General features: G+C 38.5%; 1 protein-coding gene across 2 annotated transcripts in view; it reads left to right on the forward strand.

Annotated features, from left to right (window-relative positions):
* Nucleotides 1-18,993, forward strand: part of LOC129239077 (flotillin-2) — a 122,698-nt gene that overhangs the window by 17,900 nt on the left and 85,805 nt on the right. For both annotated transcript variants that reach the window (XM_054874362.1, XM_054874361.1), the window contains one exon: nt 98-236. In XM_054874362.1, the coding sequence (XP_054730337.1) occupies nt 98-236 (139 nt within the window). The remainder of the gene's footprint in view (nt 1-97; nt 237-18,993) is intronic.

Consider the following 18,993-nt stretch of genomic DNA (forward strand, 5'->3'; position numbering starts at 1 on the left):
AACTACCAACCAACAAAATACCAATCAACCAATCAACACCCTCATTCATCCATTTCCCCTTCAACTTCAACAACAACAACATTCTGCCTGCGTGCAGATGATGAACGTGTATTATTTTCACCATCAGGCTGACGAATTGTTGGGTACCGCCAGCGAACAGTTTCTGGGCAAGAACGTTAAGGAGATAAAGCAAACGATATTGCAGACATTGGAGGGACATTTGCGTGCCATACTCGGTAAGTTATATAATATATTTTCTTAAAGCAGGCATTATCTACATATCTGTACTATCCCCGAAATCAAACTTATATACAGGGTTGGCCATATTAAACTGACCCATGTGATTATTAAAAAAATATGGAAAAAGAAAAATTTTTTTGTGTTTCATTGTGAAAAACATTTAATTTAGTTCAAGGAGATTCGTTTACATCACTTTTTGAATATGATATCGCGCAAGTGGTCGCCCTTAGCACGTATTTGGATATGTACAGGGTTGGCCATCTTTAACTGACCCATGTGATTATTAAAAAAATATGGAAAAAGAAACATTTTTTTGTGTTTCATTGTGAAAAACATTTAATTTAGTTCAAGAAGATTCGTTTACATCACTTTTTGAATATGATATCGCGCAAGTGGTCGCCCTTAGCTCGTATAGCGTAATGTGCCCGTTTTTCGGCGTTTTCCATAGTTTTGGCCAGCGTCTCGGCCGATATGGCGGCTATTTCCCGTCGGATATTGGCCTTAAGTGCGCCTAGTGTCTTTGGCTTGTTGACGTAAACCTTAGATTTCAAATTACAGTAAAAAGTGATAGGGTTACTCAATGGGTCACTTTAATATGGCCAACCCTGTATAATATATACAGTCCTATACAAAAAAAAACGGACAGTCGGAAACCTCAATTTTTTGAAGTAGTATGGATTTTATCAAATATATTTGAATGTGGTTATATTCCATTGTGTTTTTAATACAAAATTATGAAATAAAATCAATAAATTTCATACGTGTTTTTAATATTTTCATACTTTATTTGTTTTAGCATAGTCAATAACGAATGTTTTATTATTAGTTTATCCTTATTATATAATCTTACTGCTAATTAATTCAAAACAAAATTAATTATTTCATTATAAATGTTATAATTTGAAGTTTTAATACTTGGTCGCATCGCCTTTCGCCTTAATTACCGCTTTAATACGTCTCGGCATTGATGTAACCACGGTTTGCAACAATTCCTCCGAAATATCGTTATGCCAAGTGTCCATTATAATGTTATCCAGGTCAGTTTTGTTCTTCGGCTTTTTTTCAGGTGCCTGCTTCTTTACAATGGCCCAGAGGTTCTCAATTGGGCTTAGGTCGGGACTGTTAGCCGGCCATTCGAATTGGACAATTCCGTTTTTTTCCATAAATTCTTTAACCTGCAACAAATAAGGAATAAATAAATCATTGGTTTTTTGATTCGACATTTAAACAAAACACTCGGGAGATTTAACAAAAATCATAACTTACTTTGTGAGATCGGTGGCATGGCGCAGAATCATCCTGAAATATAACGTCCGTTCTTAGAGAATACTGCTCCTCAATGACAGGTATTAAATGCCTATTTAAAATTGAAATGTAAGCATCTCCGTTCACCCGACCATCAATAAGAGTCAGTGCTTTCGTTCCGTCATAGCTGAAGCAGCCCCATACCATTCTACCAACTGACTGTCTTACAGTAGGCAGTATGCATCCAGTTTTATATCTTTCGCCAGATCTGCGTCTCACATGGTGGATACCATCCGATCCAAAGAGGTTAAACTTGGATTCATCCGAAAAAATCACATTCTTCCAGTGCTCGACAGTCCAGTTTTCATGAGTTTTGGCCCATCGGTATCGTTTTTGACGCATTTTTTCGTTCAAAAACAGCTTTTTTGCGGGATGTCTTCCTACAAAACCGGCATTTATCAATCTCCTACGCACAGTAGATGAATCTATTTCGACGCCAGTTGCATCTGCCGAAGATTTGAAACGGTCCTGAATACACATCCGCTTAATCATCCGGTCTTCAGCAGGCGACGGCTTTTTTCGTCGTCCAGATCCTTTCTTTCCCTCCGTTGAAGCCGTTTCTGCAAATTTCTTTAAAAAATCGGCAACAGATGATTTGCTGAAGCCTACTTTAGCAGCAATTTGACGTACGGACAATTTTTGCTGTGATAGTGCAATAATTTGCCCCTCTTTGCTTCGATCTTGGCATATTTTTGATATTAACACTTGCCACGTATCAACTATTTCACTTATTGATTGAATTATGATACAAATTAATTCAAAACTGTTCTATTTATACAAAAAAACGCTACTTACCGCCAAGAAGCTTTATACTCAAGCTGTAGAAATTTAAATAGTGTAAATTAGCTGTCCGGTTTTTTGCACAGGACTGTATATATAATTGGCGCGTACACCTTATTGTGTGTTTGGCCGAGCTCCTCCTCCTATTTGTGGTGTGCGTCTTGATGTTGTTCCACAAATGGAGGGACCTACAGTTTCAAGCCGACTCCGAACGGCAGATATTTTTATGAGGAGCTTTTTCATGGCAGAGATACACTCGGAGGTTTGCCTTTGCCTGCCGAGGAGCGACCGCTATTACAAAAATGTTTTGCTTTTTCTTTTAATTTTGGGTTTCACCGAGATTCGAACCAACGTTCTCTCTGTGAATTCCGAATGGTAATCACGCACCAACCCATTCGGCTACGGCGGCCGCCTTAGGACAGTAATAATTCTTTACTACTTTACTACCAGTTTGCTTTGCTGAAATAGGTGCTGCTCAGCTGAAATAGCTCGTCTGCTATCTGGCAAATGGTGTTTTTAGCTTAGCGAAATCCCAAGAAATATCAATTGTCAGCCTCTACATTTTTTTCCTTGTTCACTCCTCTCGGGAGCATATGGTCTCGACAAGACTCAGTCTTGCGTGATTAGCCTCCCGCTATCAGTCCTAAGTAGTGGGAATGGCCACCTGTCGTTGCTTAGGAACAACGCCTTCTTACTGCTGGAAGCGCCATCTGCGTGTCACATTTTTCTGGCAGAAGGATCAGACAGATGGTTGAGGACTTCGCTAAATTTGGTGTGTCTGCGCTATTATCGCGATTGCCCGCTTCCTCTTGCTGGCGTCACTGTTGCAATGTGTAACTGTGTCTTTGTCTTTGTTTTTTGCTTGTTTTAGCAGCGACAATGCAAGTAATGCGCTGACTTTTTATGCAGGACTAAGGATTGGAAGGATAAGGTTGTTGGGGTTGAGGAATAAAATTATTATTATTATTATTTTTTTTTTATAGAAACTAGGAGAGTAGGTAAGTTTGGAAAAGTGCGTGGACCGTGCTTATCGTGGGATTCGAACCCACTTACGCTAGACTACCGAAGCCGCTACATTAGCGTAATATTATTTAATGAATTTTTCAGAATGTGTGCAAATCAAGCAGACTATTTAACAAACTAATCAGCCCCTGCTAATAAAATTGTTATCTGCTAATAAAATTGCTCATAATAGATTTACAAAATGGCTTGATTCCATATGTGGGGAAAACCACTAGTTTTGGACTAGTTGACGTACTAGCTAACAAACTATTCAGTCTCGGCTGCGGCATTATCCACTTAATGAAATAGTCATACTAGATTTAAAATAAACTAGTCTAAAACTAGTCTACCGAAAAAAAAACAGTATTGGACCAGTTGATGGACTAGTTAACGAACTGGTCAGTCTTTACATCAGTATTATACCAGTTAATAAACTATTTCATAATAAACAAAAAAATTGTAACTAATCCAATTGGTAGCGAAAATCACCAATTTTGGAGCAGTTATCATAATAAACAAAATAAAATTGTATAATAACTAGGCGAAAAGCGCATTGAATTGCCGGACGCATATAGTTAACGAACTAGTCCCTTATGAATTATTTAATGGAACTAGTCCACTTATAAATCACATAATGGACTTGTTTATAATGGACACAAAAAAATTTAGTCATATTTCGGGCGAAAATGAGTTTTGGACTAGTTTAAAAAGCAAAAAAAATGAATGAAACTTTTAAAAATATTTTATTATAAATTAAGGATTTTTCCTCTCCGGAGTGCTTAAACTTAAGACATTCTTTGAGGATTTTGTTTTTTTTCTACTAAAAAAGTGATCAGCAATTTATTTTAGAGCTTTAGTAGGTACACTTGCGCTCAAATAATTAAGTCATTTTATCTATTTATAATACTTTTAATATTTTACATGCTACATTTTTTCCTTAATTTTTTATAAAAGTTCACTGTAAAAAAATCTTTTATAAATCAAAGTTCTAAAATTTGTATAAAATTCACAAAAATGTAACAGATTTTAAAAAATTGGTTCATAAATTTTAAAAAACTAGTATAGAAATTTTCAACTTTTTAATCAGAATCTCAAGAAAACTTCTGGGCGTGCAGCTTTAACCGCATCGAACCGCATCGAGCGCATTCAACTTTAATATAATATTATTATATAATTATATAATAAAAGGCAAGTTTGAAGTCGCTTTTAAAACGCGACAATTTCGCGTGCAATGTTGACAATTTTCTTCCATATAAAATACGGCAGAACATGTGTTTTACTAAAGCGGCACACAGCTTTATTGTAAGATATTGATTTTTCCCAAAACGTTGGCAATATGAGAAAATCAAATAAAATTTTATGAAAAAATTGTTAATTGTAACTCACCATACATTATCGATTGATCGATTTTTATAAAAACTCGTGTATGTATGTATGTATAACATTTGTCCTTTCAATAATTCCTTTTGGATGTCAGTCTTGAGTAGTTTTTACAAAATTTACGCAAACACAAAAATATTCGAAGCAAAATGTTTCCAGAGGTGTCTACACAGATTCCCTACGCAGGGAAGTGTTGTTCATGGAAGTGTTAAATTCTCAAAGTACTGTATCGATTTTCGTTACTTCCTTATTAAAAAAAGAACACTTAATGCTGCTTTTACATCAGATGCGGCAATACTGCCAAAGCTACTCGTAAGGTTGATTTTATGGCTCAAAAATAACGCAAGTGGGCCAGAACAAAAATAAGGGATCGCGTATCAGTCAGACTGATTTACACGTTGAGATAAATCTACTACTTCTCTTCTCGTGCTCTCCTAGTGAAACATTATCAGGTGCCCTGGGATGTATCTGTTTCATTGATTCAATAAATTTGGCTTTTTTTCATTTCTTAGTGGAATTGAGCATTTATAAAAAATAATTGAATAGTTAGTTTCGACTTCACTCCTTCTGAAAACAATAGCTTCTAGTCTATCCAATGAAAATTCGTTGCGGAGGTCATACGGAAAAAAATGCAGCTGTTCATTAAAAAGCCGATGGAAAAATTTGTTTATTTTGATAATAACGGGTGATCAATTAAGAGGAGTTTTTTTCATTTGCGTTTTTTTTACAGATCGCGCGCGAGTTGTGGCAAACTGTCATCGTGGATTTGTTGAACAGCGTTTGGCATTTCATCATGGAAAGACTCACGTTGCGGTCTACAAATTGTTCAACTGTATTATGAAAATCAGCGTTCTGTGACAAATGTTTTTCGTGCGCTTAGACCGCATTATGGTCAACATAATCGACACTATTCGACATACCATCAACAAATTTGAATCCGAATATTCATTGGTGGATAATTCTCGACCGAATAGACCACGTCCAGCAAGAAGCATTGAGAATATAGCGGCAGTAGCAGAGAGTGTACGTGAAAACCGCGATGAATCGATTCGGCACCGTTCTCAGCAACTTGGACTGTCGTATGGAACAACTTGGTCAATTTTACGGAAGGATCTTCATTTAAAAGCATACAAAATACAGCTCGTACAAGAACTAAAGCCAAATGACCTTCCTGCACGTCACCGTTTTGCTGATTGGGCTCTTGAAAAGATTGAAGAAGATCCGCTGTTTTCGAGCAAAATTTTGTTCAGCGTTGAGGCGCATTTCTGGCTCAATGGTTACGTCAATAAGCAAAATTGCCGTATTTGGGATGAAGAGCAACCAGAACAGGTTCAAGAGCTACCTTTACACCCAGAGAAAACAACGGTCTGGTGTGGTTTATGGGCTGGTGGAATCATCGGTCCATATTTTTTCAAAAATGATGATGGCCGCAACGTAACTGTGAATGGTGCTCGCTACCGTACCATGATATCGGACTTTTTGCTACCTGAAATTGAATCTAATGATCTCTACGACATTTGGTTTCAACAAGACGGAGCCACTTGCCATACAGCTCGTGAAACAATGACTTTATTGTGAAGTCATTTCGGAGAGCAGCTGATTTCACGTTTAGGACCTGTGAGTTGGCCACCAAGATCTTGTGATATCACACCTTTGGACTTTTTTCTTTGGGGATTCGTGAAGTCCAAGGTCTATGCTGATAAACCAGCTACGATTGAAGCTCTGGAAGCCAACATTACGCGTGTTATTCACGACATACCAGTCGAAATGCTCGAACGAGTGATTGAAAATTGGACCTTCAGAATGGACCACCTTAAGCGTAGTTGCGGCCAACATTTGAATGAAGTCATATTCAAAAAGTAAATGTCAAAGAATGTCCTTTCAAATGATAAATAAAGGTTTTGAACATAATTTACATTTTTGTTTTTTTTTAACTATTGAAAAAAGCACCTCATGATTGATCACCCGTTACAACACCAAGACAATTTCCGTTTATAGAGAAAGGCTGTCTGCAGCGCCGATCGATTCGGTTGAGCGGCTGCTGAAGCTCGTATTAAATTTAATTAAAACAAAAAATTGAGGTTTTATAAAGGAAAACTGAATGTGCACAGAGGATGCATAATGCATGAACACGATTTTGGGCAGATTTAAGATTGAAAGCACTTCTTTAATTTAAACAAAGGACACGACTGCACATGTACTATATTTCAGTAAAGTTTAATATCTATAAATAAGCAACAGTTCCCATTAAAATCTGGGTAAATACCGACTGTCAGCAAACTGACAAAACCATTTTTCGTTCGTTGGCTTTAAAAGTTAAAGAATCTGAACAACTTTTACCATTAATTCGTAAGATGCACATGCCGGGTATTAATATACTGTTTGTACTAAAGAAAAAAGTATATACATTACTATATTTTCTAATCTTCCATGTTTGCGTTTCCAAGTTCCATTAAAACTTTACAAGGCATTGAAATTAAATACAACAAAGAGCTTGCGAAAATCTAGTAAAATTGCATTAACGCTTATTAGAAAAAGGAAGCAAAAAAGAGGAAGAAATATTTCTAATAGATAGATACACTTGTAGGGGGCAAATGTGGAACAAGAGAGAAGAGAAATGTAATCTACGCTTGGGAATATGGACACTTGAGTGGAGAGCCACACAAGTAAATGAGCTACATTAAAAGCATCAAGAACAAAAAGAGGCAAACAATAAAAGAGTGTACCATACCAATACATACTTAGTGAGGCATACTTAGAGGATATGTGGAACAAGACGATGAAAAAAATGTAGAAAAAAAGCGATTTGCAAACAGACATTGAAAGGAGGCTAAGCGCGTGCAAAGGCGAGAAATGGCTGCGGGCTGTTATTATTTTTCTGGATTAATGGTACGCCAGGATATACTTTTATTATTATTATTTTCTTTGTTTTCCCCTTTTCCATGTAGTCGTGATTGTTGTTGTTCCGCACAAAAAAGTTAAAGTGGTTTGACACAATGCTTCAGCATGAGAGAATACTCGTAAAATACAATGGAATTTAATTACATGGCAAAGATTTGATTTGAGCAGCTCCGATTTAATTGCATTAGGGGAAATAGAAGAAGGGCATTTATAATGTTGCAATTAAAAGGGTAATAGCTGGAAGCAATCCGATTAAGCTTTATTTATAGCCGATTTTGGTCAAAGTGGAAGTCGAAACGAAACTGCACAAAACAGTGTTTTACTGACTTACATTCCTTTTTCTGACGCCACAAAGAAAAGTTTCAAAGTTTGTATATATTTCTTTAATCCGCGAGCGCAATATCTTTCACCTGTGTTTGGTAATCGAAGTTAAAATAACTGGGCCCATAAAATATCATCGCAATTTGAAAGAAGCAGATATGCCGCACAGTGGGCAGACGATGGCAAAAAATATTTTTCCGAAAGTTGGAATTTTGAACTCAAATTTTAGTAGAATATGTAGATTTATAGAATCTAAAGGTTTTTGACGACTTTAGATCCATTTCACTGCGTTACAAAAACGAACTTTTTTTCTGTCCTATGAACCAAATATACTTTTTCGGAAAGGGGAGAAAAAATAAAAATACACGTGTATCGGCGATTTTCATGTACACGTCAGAATTTTTTTTTTCTAAATTTTCGGCATAACTTGAAGGAAAATTTTTAATGTAACAATTTTTAATTTTAATGTAATAAAATTAATAAAAAAATTCAGGGTTTTATATCTCTATTGTAATGCTGAGTGAAATACCTTCCTTTTGATACCCACATCGGCATATCTCATGCATTTTTTTTTTAATTTCGAACAGGTGGCAACCCTGTGAAACATTGTCAGTGGCAACACCTAGGTGAAAAGTCTAGAAATGTGATACACTATCTGTGTGCCCAATTTCATTAAAATCCGTTAAGCTAATCCTGAGATCGCGTGGCTATACAGATATGCATACAAGAATTGCTCGTTTAAAGTTATAAAATACAAAAAAAAAAAAAAAATTGTGACGTGTACATGAAAATCGCCGATACACGTGTATTTTTATATTTTATCCCCTTTCCGAAAAAAGTATATTTGGTTCATAGGACAGAATGTGTGTAACGCGGTGTTAATAGAAACTAAAAAATGAGTAATAAGCCGGAAATTTAAATTTTTTACAGTGGTGAGATTTCTGTCAAACTTAGTTAAAATTTCGATTTACGATTTGGAGTCTAAATTTGTTCAGTTTTGAAAAGATATCTTTTTTATGTCAGCCGATATTTGAAAATTTACGGAAACACCTTTGTTAAGAAAATTAATAAAAGAAACTAGAAAAGAGAAAAGAAAACTAAGAATTAATAATATATTATTAAAATATTATTAAAAATAATTCAGGAAACTTTTTTTTTTAAGTGTTTGACGGGATTTTGCATCCACAGAACGCCAGGGTATACACCGTTGAGTAGGTACGTATTGTCTCCACTGACTTCCACGCAATAATATGACAAAGGCTGTAGCAGAATTCCACAACCAGGCTGGCCCTTGCTCTTCTTGTAAAGCAAGTGGATGCTTTGGTTTCAGTCGCCTTTTTCGACAAACATTCCTTGCTGCGGGTATATTCTAACCCCCTATAAAGAATAGTTCCCGAAACTTCCAGATTTCAGCGATATTTAACAATTGAGCTAAAGAAAAACTAGCAATTTTTCGTCGCTATATGAAGAAGCGCGCAACGATTATTGGTATTATAGGAATGAAGATGCAATGCACATGATCTTGATATTTTCTGACCCAGTCAGTATTTTTAACATTAGTGATTTACACAATTATTTTTTACAAATAAAAAATATAATTTTGAGTGCTGGAAATCTTTATTCTGACCTCTACGCGCTCGATTTTCTGTCTATTGGTATACTGCAGCTGTCTGGTTCACAAGTGTCAAATTTGATTGACATACGACACCATATGCAAAAATTTTAAATCTTCCGATAGGGTGATTCATTTTGTGCCACCTTGTATGATAAATCGAATAAAATGAAAAATACTGTACAGAATTGTAGTTTTTTGAATTATAATATCCCACATCCACTTACAACATTTTCTTGTTTCTTTTGTTAAAATTATTTGCCTATAAATATTGCAAATAATCGTTAAAAATTACACTCTTTAGGTAAGTGGGTCATTCCTTAGCCCCACCACGCCCCACCACGCCCCACCACGCCCATTTTCGGAGTATAGCTCTATTATCATACAGAAGATCCATTCGAATTTAAGGACTGAAACGTCTTCCGTCTGGTTTACGCTTTTAGCTTTGTCACAGTTCTTTTTATCCTCTTAATCTCAATGCAAAAGCGGCCCATGTTAAATTTCCCCTTGATCGGGTAACGCCTCAAATTGTTTGTTCCACTACATATGTACATACAGGGTTGGCCATATTAAACTGACCCATGTGATTATTAAAAAAATATGGAAAAAGAAACATTTTTTTGTGTTTCATTGTGAAAAACATTTAATTTAGTTCAAGGAGATTCGTTTACATCACTTTTTGAATATGATATCGCGCAAGTGGTCGCCCTTAGCACGTATTTGGATATGTACAGGGTTGGCCATCTTAAACTGACCCATGTGATTATTAAAAAAATATGGAAAAAGAAACATTTTTTTGTGTTTCATTGTGAAAAACATTTAATTTAGTTCAAGGAGATTCTTTTACATCACTTTTTGAATATGATATCGCGCAAGTGGTCGCCCTTAGCTCGTATAGCGTAATGTGCCCGTTTTTCGGCGTTTTCCATAGTTTTGGCCAGCGTCTCGGCCGATATGGCGGCTATTTCCCGTCGGATATTGGCCTTAAGTGCAGCAAAAAACGTGCATCTACCTACGCAAAGAATGTTCGACATCGAAAAGCTGCAATCACAACAGACAGCCAGAAGATTCGCCACTCGACTCTCACTCCTGCTCTCGGAGAGCACTGCCCAACAAACCGGCATCCACGAACAATGGAGCAACATTTCTCGTTCTCTACGTACCGCCGCCGAAGAAGAAATCGGATTCCGGCGAGCCCGAAAAAACAATTGGTACGACGAGGAATGTCATGCTGCCGCAGAAAGAAAGGATGCCGCCTATAGAGCCACGCTGCGATCGGGCGCAACGCGAGCCATGTGGGATCGCTACAGAGAGCTGAAAAAGGAAGAGAGACGTATTATCCGAAAGAAGAAACGAGAGGCCGAAATACGTGAGTGCGAAGAGCTTGAGATGCTGGCCAACAGGAACAACGCCCGAAAATTCTACCAGAAAGTTCGGCGGCTTACAGAAGGTTTCAAGACCGGGGCGTTTTCCTGTAAGAACAAAGACGGCGAACTAGTGACTGACGTACAGAGCAATCTTAAATTATGGAGGGAACACTTCTCGAACCTACTGAACAGTGACAGCTGCGCATGTCACCGAGAAAGTGAAGATCCCGATACCCCAATCGTTGACGACGGAATTGTCGTTCCGCTACCCGATCATGACGAGGTGAGAATAGCGATAATGCGGCTAAAAAACAACAAAGCCGCGGGCGCCGACGGACTACCGGGTGAGCTATTCAAACATGGCGGCGAGGAGCTGGTAAGGTGCATGCATCAGCTTCTATGCAAAATATGGTCGGATGAAAACATGCCTGCCGATTGGAATTTAAGTGTGCTCTGCCCAATCCATAAGAAGGGCGATCCTCCAATTTGTGCCAATTACCGCGGGATTAGTCTTCTAAATATCGCCTATAAGGTTCTAGCGAGCGTATTGTGTGAAAGGCTGAAGCCCACCGTCAACCAAGTGATTGGACCTTATCAGTGTGGCTTCAGACCTGGAAAGTCTACCATCGACCAAATATTCTCAATACGCCAAATCTTGGAAAAGACCCATGAAAGGAGAATCGACACACACCACCTTTTCGTCGATTTCAAAGCTGCATTCGACAGTACGGAAAGGAGTTACCTGTATGCCGCGATGTCTGAATTTGGTATCCCCGCAAAACTAATACGGCTATGTAAGATGACGTTGCTCAACACCAGTAGCGCCGTCAGAATTGGGAAGGACCTCTCCGAGCCGTTTGATACCAAACGAGGTTTCAGACAGGGTGACTCGCTGTCGTGTGACTTCTTTAATCTGATGCTGGAGAGCATCGTACGAGCCGCAGAACTTAATCGCTCAGGCACAATTTTTTATAAGAGCGTACAATTGTTGGCGTATGCCGATGATATTGACATCATCGGCCTTAACAACCGCGCTGTTAGTTCTGCCTTCTCCAAACTGGATAAAGAGGCAAAGCGAATGGGTTTGGTGGTGAACGAGGACAAAACGAAGTACCTCCTGTCTTCAAACAAACAGTCGGCGCACTCGCGTATCGGCACCCACGTCACTGTAGACAGTTATAATTTCGAGGTTGTAAAAGACTTCGTCTATTTAGGAACCAGCATTAACACCGATAACAATGTCAGCCTTGAAATCCAACGTAGAATCTCTCTTGCCAACAAGTGCTACTTTGGACTAAGTAGGCAACTGAGTAGTAAAGTCCTCTCTCGACGAACAAAACTAACACTCTACAAGACTCTCATCATGCCCGTCCTAACGTATGGCGCAGAAGCTTGGACGATGACAACATCCGATGAAGCGACGCTTGGAGTGTTCGAGAGAAAGATTCTGCGTAAGATTTTTGGACCTTTGCACGTTGGCAACGGCGAATATCGCAGACGATGGAACGATGAGCTGTATGAGCTTTACGACGACATAGACATAGCGCAGCGAATAAAGATCCAGCGGCTACGTTGGCTGGGTCATGTCGTCCGAATGGATACAAACGCTCCGGCTTTGAAAGTATTCGATGCGGTACCAGCTGGTGGTAGCAGAGGAAGAGGGCGGCCTCCACTGCGTTGGAAAGATCAGGTGGAGAAGGACTTGGCTTCACTTGGTGTGTCCAACTGGCGCCGGTTAGCACTAGAAAGAAACGACTGGCGCGCTTTGTTAAACTCGGCCAAAATCGCGTAAGCGGTTATAGCGCCAATTAAGAAGAAGATTGGCCTTAAGTGCGCCTAGTGTCTTTGGCTTGTTGACGTAAACCTTAGATTTCAAATTACAGTAAAAAGTTATAGGGTTACTCAATGGGTCAGTTTAATATGGTCAACCCTGTATATACTAATCCAGTCCACTGTATGCGTTAGCAAGTGGAGAATAGATGAAGCAACTAATATAAATAAGTGTATGGTATTATAAGTTTGCAGCACTGGAAAGGAACTTGTAAAAACTGTATTTTTCTAGAAGCTCTTAATGAGTGTTAGTGAGACTGCGTTTATACAGCAAAACATTTGTTGCTTCAACTCGTTACTTGTGCTGCTCGCGCTGCTCGTGTTCTGTCACACCCTTCGAATTCTCGTTCTTTTCAATAAGCGCATTTGATTCGCCATTGCTCTGTTCGCTATTGCTGGGCCCTGCTCACTTGACAACACATTTCCATGTAAAAGCAACAACAAAGTTATCAAATAAGATTCGCTGATAGTGGCCTGCCACTAAGTTCGGCTTCTTCGATCGACTCACGATCACTTCTGATACGCTCATGCCACTCGTAAGCGGTTGTCGGCTGTTTTCTTTAGTTTATCATTACCGAAGCAGTTTCTCAACATCTCAAAGGCTTTCGCAACATTGAATCCATTTTTAACGCAAACTTTAATACAAACTGGTGGCTGCAAGTTCAAATCCATTTTTAAAACTGTAAAAAATCGAAAACACGTAGAGGTAGATTTACTAAAGACGGTGGAACTTTTACAAATTTCAGGTAATGCCTATAAAATTTTGGTAGGAATGTTAATCACAGATGTTGCAACCTAACAAAAAATCAGAACTCAAGTCAGTTAACTTAGTGTGTGACCTGGTAGTTGTTTCGCTAACTTTTTGATCAAGATGGTATGTACAGTGTAACCTCTTTAACGGACACCTCTATTAACACTTCCCTTGGGCGGACATTTTTTCTATACCAAGTCTTCTGTATCGGCAGAAGTTATCTTTTCTTGAGTAGGCACATCTCTTAGACAGACAAAAGCTGACTGACGGTGAGTGTAAACCCAACGGAGATTTCACTATATATAAAATTACGCCACATCAACAACTTTAGCACCTCTTTTTTTGAAGTTCCGTTTATCATATTCGATATCGATCTAAAGGTCTCTTTCATTATTGCACGAATATTAATACCGATATATCGGAGGCGTAGGTATCGGAAAAAGGATTCACCTTCGATACGGATCAAAACTTTCTCTTCGTTTTTCTCTGAAACAGCTTAAGCTAAGTTACTGGGTTTCGGTATGGCTGAAAATATGTTAACATATATGGTGATGGTACCATTACTCCGCAGCTTTATTTTTTTTTTTTTATGGAAAAAAACAGGGATGTAAAAGAATTGAAAAATCGATTGCTCCAATGATGATGTCAAAGATAAAGCAGAGCGGAAGAATACTAATTTTATTTTGTAAAGGATTCAAGTTTGTTAAGACACATTCATAATACACACATCATACGAAGGAATCGGATCAGCCAAATGAAGCATTGTGAGAGTGAAACGATATTATAGTGTTTCGGTATTCATCACATTTTCTTGTCTATTGTATATACAGCCCAACTTCTAATTATTCCGAAGGTTATTTTATTTTCTTCCAAAATTAATATGAATTTGACGAATCATTCGATTTCAACTTTATGTTGCGTGCGATGTTGGTCATATTAATAAAACAGTTCCGTGCAATACAGCAGCAATAAATGTCAATGCGATACAAAAGCAAAAGTTGTCGTTTTAATAACTGAAATTGTACTAATTAAGTCTTTTTGTCATGCACGGAAGTAAACTCTTTCTTCAACCTTCAGGAGCAAACTTTTCATGGAAGCCCCACCACTAACGTTGACCCTTAACAACCTTTAAGTAAATAAGTAACTTTGGTTTCAATGTCAAGTCATTGAACTAAATTCGTAAATAAACAGCTAGAATAGTTATGAAATTTGTATTTATCTACGTCCGCTTCCTCCTTCACAATGCGCCATCAAACATTAAAGTCAGTAGACTCAGTCAGAAATAGTATCGATTGAAAACTAAATGTGCCTCCAAATGGCATGCCACAAGTCAGTTAAAAGGTTGCATGTAACGTAAAAGTGTAAGGCTTATTACGTTTGTATGTATGTATGCATTTACAAGTACTTTCAGTTATAATTATTATTGATCTAAGGAAGTCGGTGGTTCGCGGCTTCACCAAGAACGGTAAAATTTTTTCCTTAAATAATTGTATGTATGTATTTTCGAAATAAAAAAATAAATATATGCACAGATTTATCGTATACTGAATGAGAAATTTACTTTAACCCTAATTTTTTCCCGTGTCATAATTTTTGTTTTTTTCATGTTATATACATTCATGGATTTGAGGCAAAATCCTTTAGCGTATATCTTTTAGCCTGGCTCCGAACGATTGATGGTTTTTCATGAGGAAATACACTTGGACGTTTACCTTTGCCAACCGAGGGGCGACCGCTATTAGAAATAACTTTCTATCATTTGATTATTCATGCACGGCGATTCGAACCTGTGCACTTCCAACCCATTCGGTTAGGGCGACCACCTTTCATTCTGCTCCAAATTTCAACCATTCCGCTCCGTATGGGCGATAGAGCAAATTGCTTGGGAGCAACGTTGATTAAGGATGGTACGAGGGGTGCCTTTTATATATCGGGATTAGAAAACAAAAACAAATTTTAATCATCGAAAATCACTGTATTGTTTTTCAAAATATTCTCCATGAAGATCTATACACTTTTGCATGCGTTTGAACCAATTGTCGGAACACTTTTGCCACTCTGAATGAGGTACCTCCAAAACATGCATTCTAAATGCCGCAACCGCTTCTTCAGGTGTCGAAAAACGTTGACCTCTCAGTTTGTTTTTTACGTACGGGAATAAAAAGAAGTCATTCGGTGTCAAGTCAGGACTATACGGCGGATGACCCATTAATTCGATGTTTTGGGTGCTCAAAAATGCAGTTGTTTGAGCCGATGTGTGAGAGCTCGCATTGTCCTGGTGAAGAGTGATCTGTCTTTGGCGATTGGTTTTCCTAATTTCTTGGAAGACAACTGGCAAACAAATGGTTGTGTACCACTCAGAATTTACTGTTCAGCGTTGTTCTAGTGGTACGGTTGCGACATGTCCAGTTTTTCCGAAAAAACAGGCGACCATTTGCTTGGAAGTGCTTCGTGCGCGAACAACTTTTGTTAGATTTGGCTCATCTTGAAACACTCATACAGTCGACTGCTGTTTACTTTCGGGCTCATATGCGTAAATCCATGATTCATCACCTGTCACGATGTCCGATGTCATAGACGTGTTTCGAAGCCCCGCGATCGTATTTTTTGAGCAATCGACACGAGCCTTTTTTTGAGCGATTGACAAATTGTGTGGGATCCAACGCGAACAAATTTTTTTCACAGTCAAATGTTTATGCCATATTGAATGTATGCTGGTCCCACTAATGCCTAAGATTGTCTCAATCTCACGATAGGTCACATGACGATCTTGCAATATCAGTTCGGCAGTTCGCGCACAGCATCAATGGTTTTCGGAACAACAACTGATTTTGGACGACCTTCACGAAATTCGTCTTGGAGTGAATTACGACCACGATTGAATTCACCATACCATCGATAAACACTGGTCCTTGATGGAGCTTCATCGCCAAAAAATGAATTAAGTTCATCCATGCAATGTTGCCGAGTTAATCCACGTCGAAAGTTGTAAAAAATAATCGCACAAAAATGTTCACGATTTAATTCCATTTTTGGACCGAGATGAATCTTTTAAGTTACTGTAAACAACACAAATAGCGCTGTTATTTTAAAACGTTCTGAGTACGTAAAAGCCAAAACATGAAAAACTTTGCGATACAGCTGTCAGTTGCCAGATTGCAACACCAGGGTTGCCAAATCCCGAAATATAAAAGGCACCCCTTTTGTTCATTACAAAAGGTGTACAGTACTATGTAAGTCTTGCTTTGACTTGTCATCGGACCTCACACCCATAATCCTCACTCTCCATAAATGCTTACACAATATGAATCAAAAATGTACTCTCTACAACAACAGAACTGATTGGTTCAACTTAAACAAGTTCGTTTAAAAATAAGTCGCCAATTCTCTAAACACAAAACTCCTACTAATACGGATAATGATGATATCACTGAGGCAACGGAACTCTTCATTAATTGCGTACAATATTCTGCCTGGACTTCTACCACAATGCAAATACACAAATCTGCAAAAAAGATACTATCCACCTTTATCGAAAGCAAGCTCAAAAAATAGCAAGACCCCTCGATGCCCACAGTACAAAAAATGCCTCGATTGCAAACTCGCTTATAAAAGAAGTGGAAGAAGTACTAATCACTAAGAGAAACCGAGAAACACAAAAGTAAGAAGAAAGAAGTAGCCGATACTACTCCAGCAACAGACTACTAACTGTAGAAGGTGACCAAAAGCGTAAAAGGGCCAATTCAACAAAATCTTCACATTATCAAGCCAGATGGAAGATGGGCGAAAATGAAGGCTGAGAAAGCGGACTGTTTCGCTAAACATTTCTACTTTTTGTTCTCAAACCAGACAAAACACCCCCCAATCCAACTCCAAGTTTCTTCACTCTTAGATGAAGCTCACCAAATGGATTTGCCAATAAGGAAGTGTACAAAAAAAAAAAAGAAATAAAAGCTGATATACTCCACTTAAAACTAGTTTCGATTTAATAACAGCAAAGCTTTTTAAGAGAATCACCAAAAGAAGAAGCTATACTATTTTTCACCCAGCTCTTCAATGCAATTCTTTCAGTATTTGCCCCACCTCACTGGAAAGTTGCTTAAATAATAATGATTTTAAAACCAGGGAAAAACTCAAATAATCCCAAATCATACCGCCCGATAAGTTTACTCCCGAATATCTCCAAGGTATGATAATATAATCTTATTTCTTAAAAGATTATCCCCCGTAGTACAAAACAGAAAGTGTATCTGAAATTCCTTTTATTATTAATTATTAATTTATAACTTTAATATACTAAAATCAGTGTCGTGCAACATTCCCATTTTTATTATAAACTCGGGAAATTCATGAAAATGAGTGCTTGATAAGTACTTCGCCGGTTTGGCAGTTGATCACAATCAAACAGATGGACGAGAGAACGAAGAAAATGCGATTCGTACTCGTACAAAAAGTCTTGCGGTATTTCCGCAAGCCAGTCTTTGCAAGCGCGTAGTTCTAGTTGTATTCGTCGCATCGGTTCACGCTAGAGCTTTTTGGAAAGCTCTTTTCACGTGCTAACAAGTGTTTGATTAATTGTTGTTTGCTTTTAGTCGTTCGTGAGTTATAGCGTCGCAAACATGGAGCAAAATAAAGAGAAAATATGCATCTCATGCTGCCAATAAAATTTGTGCAGTTTATGGACCCGATACAGTTTCCATTTCCACCGCACAACGATGGTTTCAACGTTTTCGTTCTAGTGCAGAGGTGATCGAAGATGCGCCACGATCCGGAAGGCCTGTCGTCGAAAATTGCGATAAAATCGCTGAACTGATCGAAAGAGACCGGCAAAGTAGCAGCCGTAGCATCGGCGAAGAGCTGGGCATGAGTCATCAAACCGTTATAAACCATTTGAAGAAGCTTGGATTCAAAAAGAAGCTCGATGTATCGACTTGACGCAAAAAAACATTTTTGCCCGTATGGATGCATACGAATCGCTTCTGAATCGCAACAAAATCGACCCGTTTTTGAAGCGGATGGTGACTGGCGATGAAAAGTGGGTCACTTACGACAACGTGAAGCGCAAACGGTCGTGGTAGAAAAGCGGTGAAGTTGCCCAGACGGTGGCCCAGCCTGGATTGACGGCCAAGAAGGTTCTTCTGTGTGTTTGGTAAGATTGGCAGGGAATCATCCACTATGAGCTGCTCTCCTATGGCCAAACGCTCAATTCGGACCTGTACTGCCAACAACTGGACCGCTTGAATGCAGCACTCATGCAGAAGAGGCCATCTTTGATCAAAGAGGCCGAATTGTCTTCCATCAGGACAACGCCAGGCCACACACATCTTTGGTGACGCGCCAGAAGCTCCGGGAGCTCGGATGGGAGGTTCTTTTGCATCCACCGTATAGTCCGGATCTCGCACGAAGTGATTACCACCTATTTCTGTCCATGGCGAACGAGCTTGGTAGTCGGAAGTTGTCCTCAAGAAAGTCCTGTGAAAATTGGCTCTCCGAGTTTTTTGACA

Source organism: Anastrepha obliqua, chromosome 2 (assembly GCF_027943255.1).
Source record: "Anastrepha obliqua isolate idAnaObli1 chromosome 2, idAnaObli1_1.0, whole genome shotgun sequence".
Lineage (NCBI taxonomy): Eukaryota > Metazoa > Arthropoda > Insecta > Diptera > Tephritidae > Anastrepha > Anastrepha obliqua.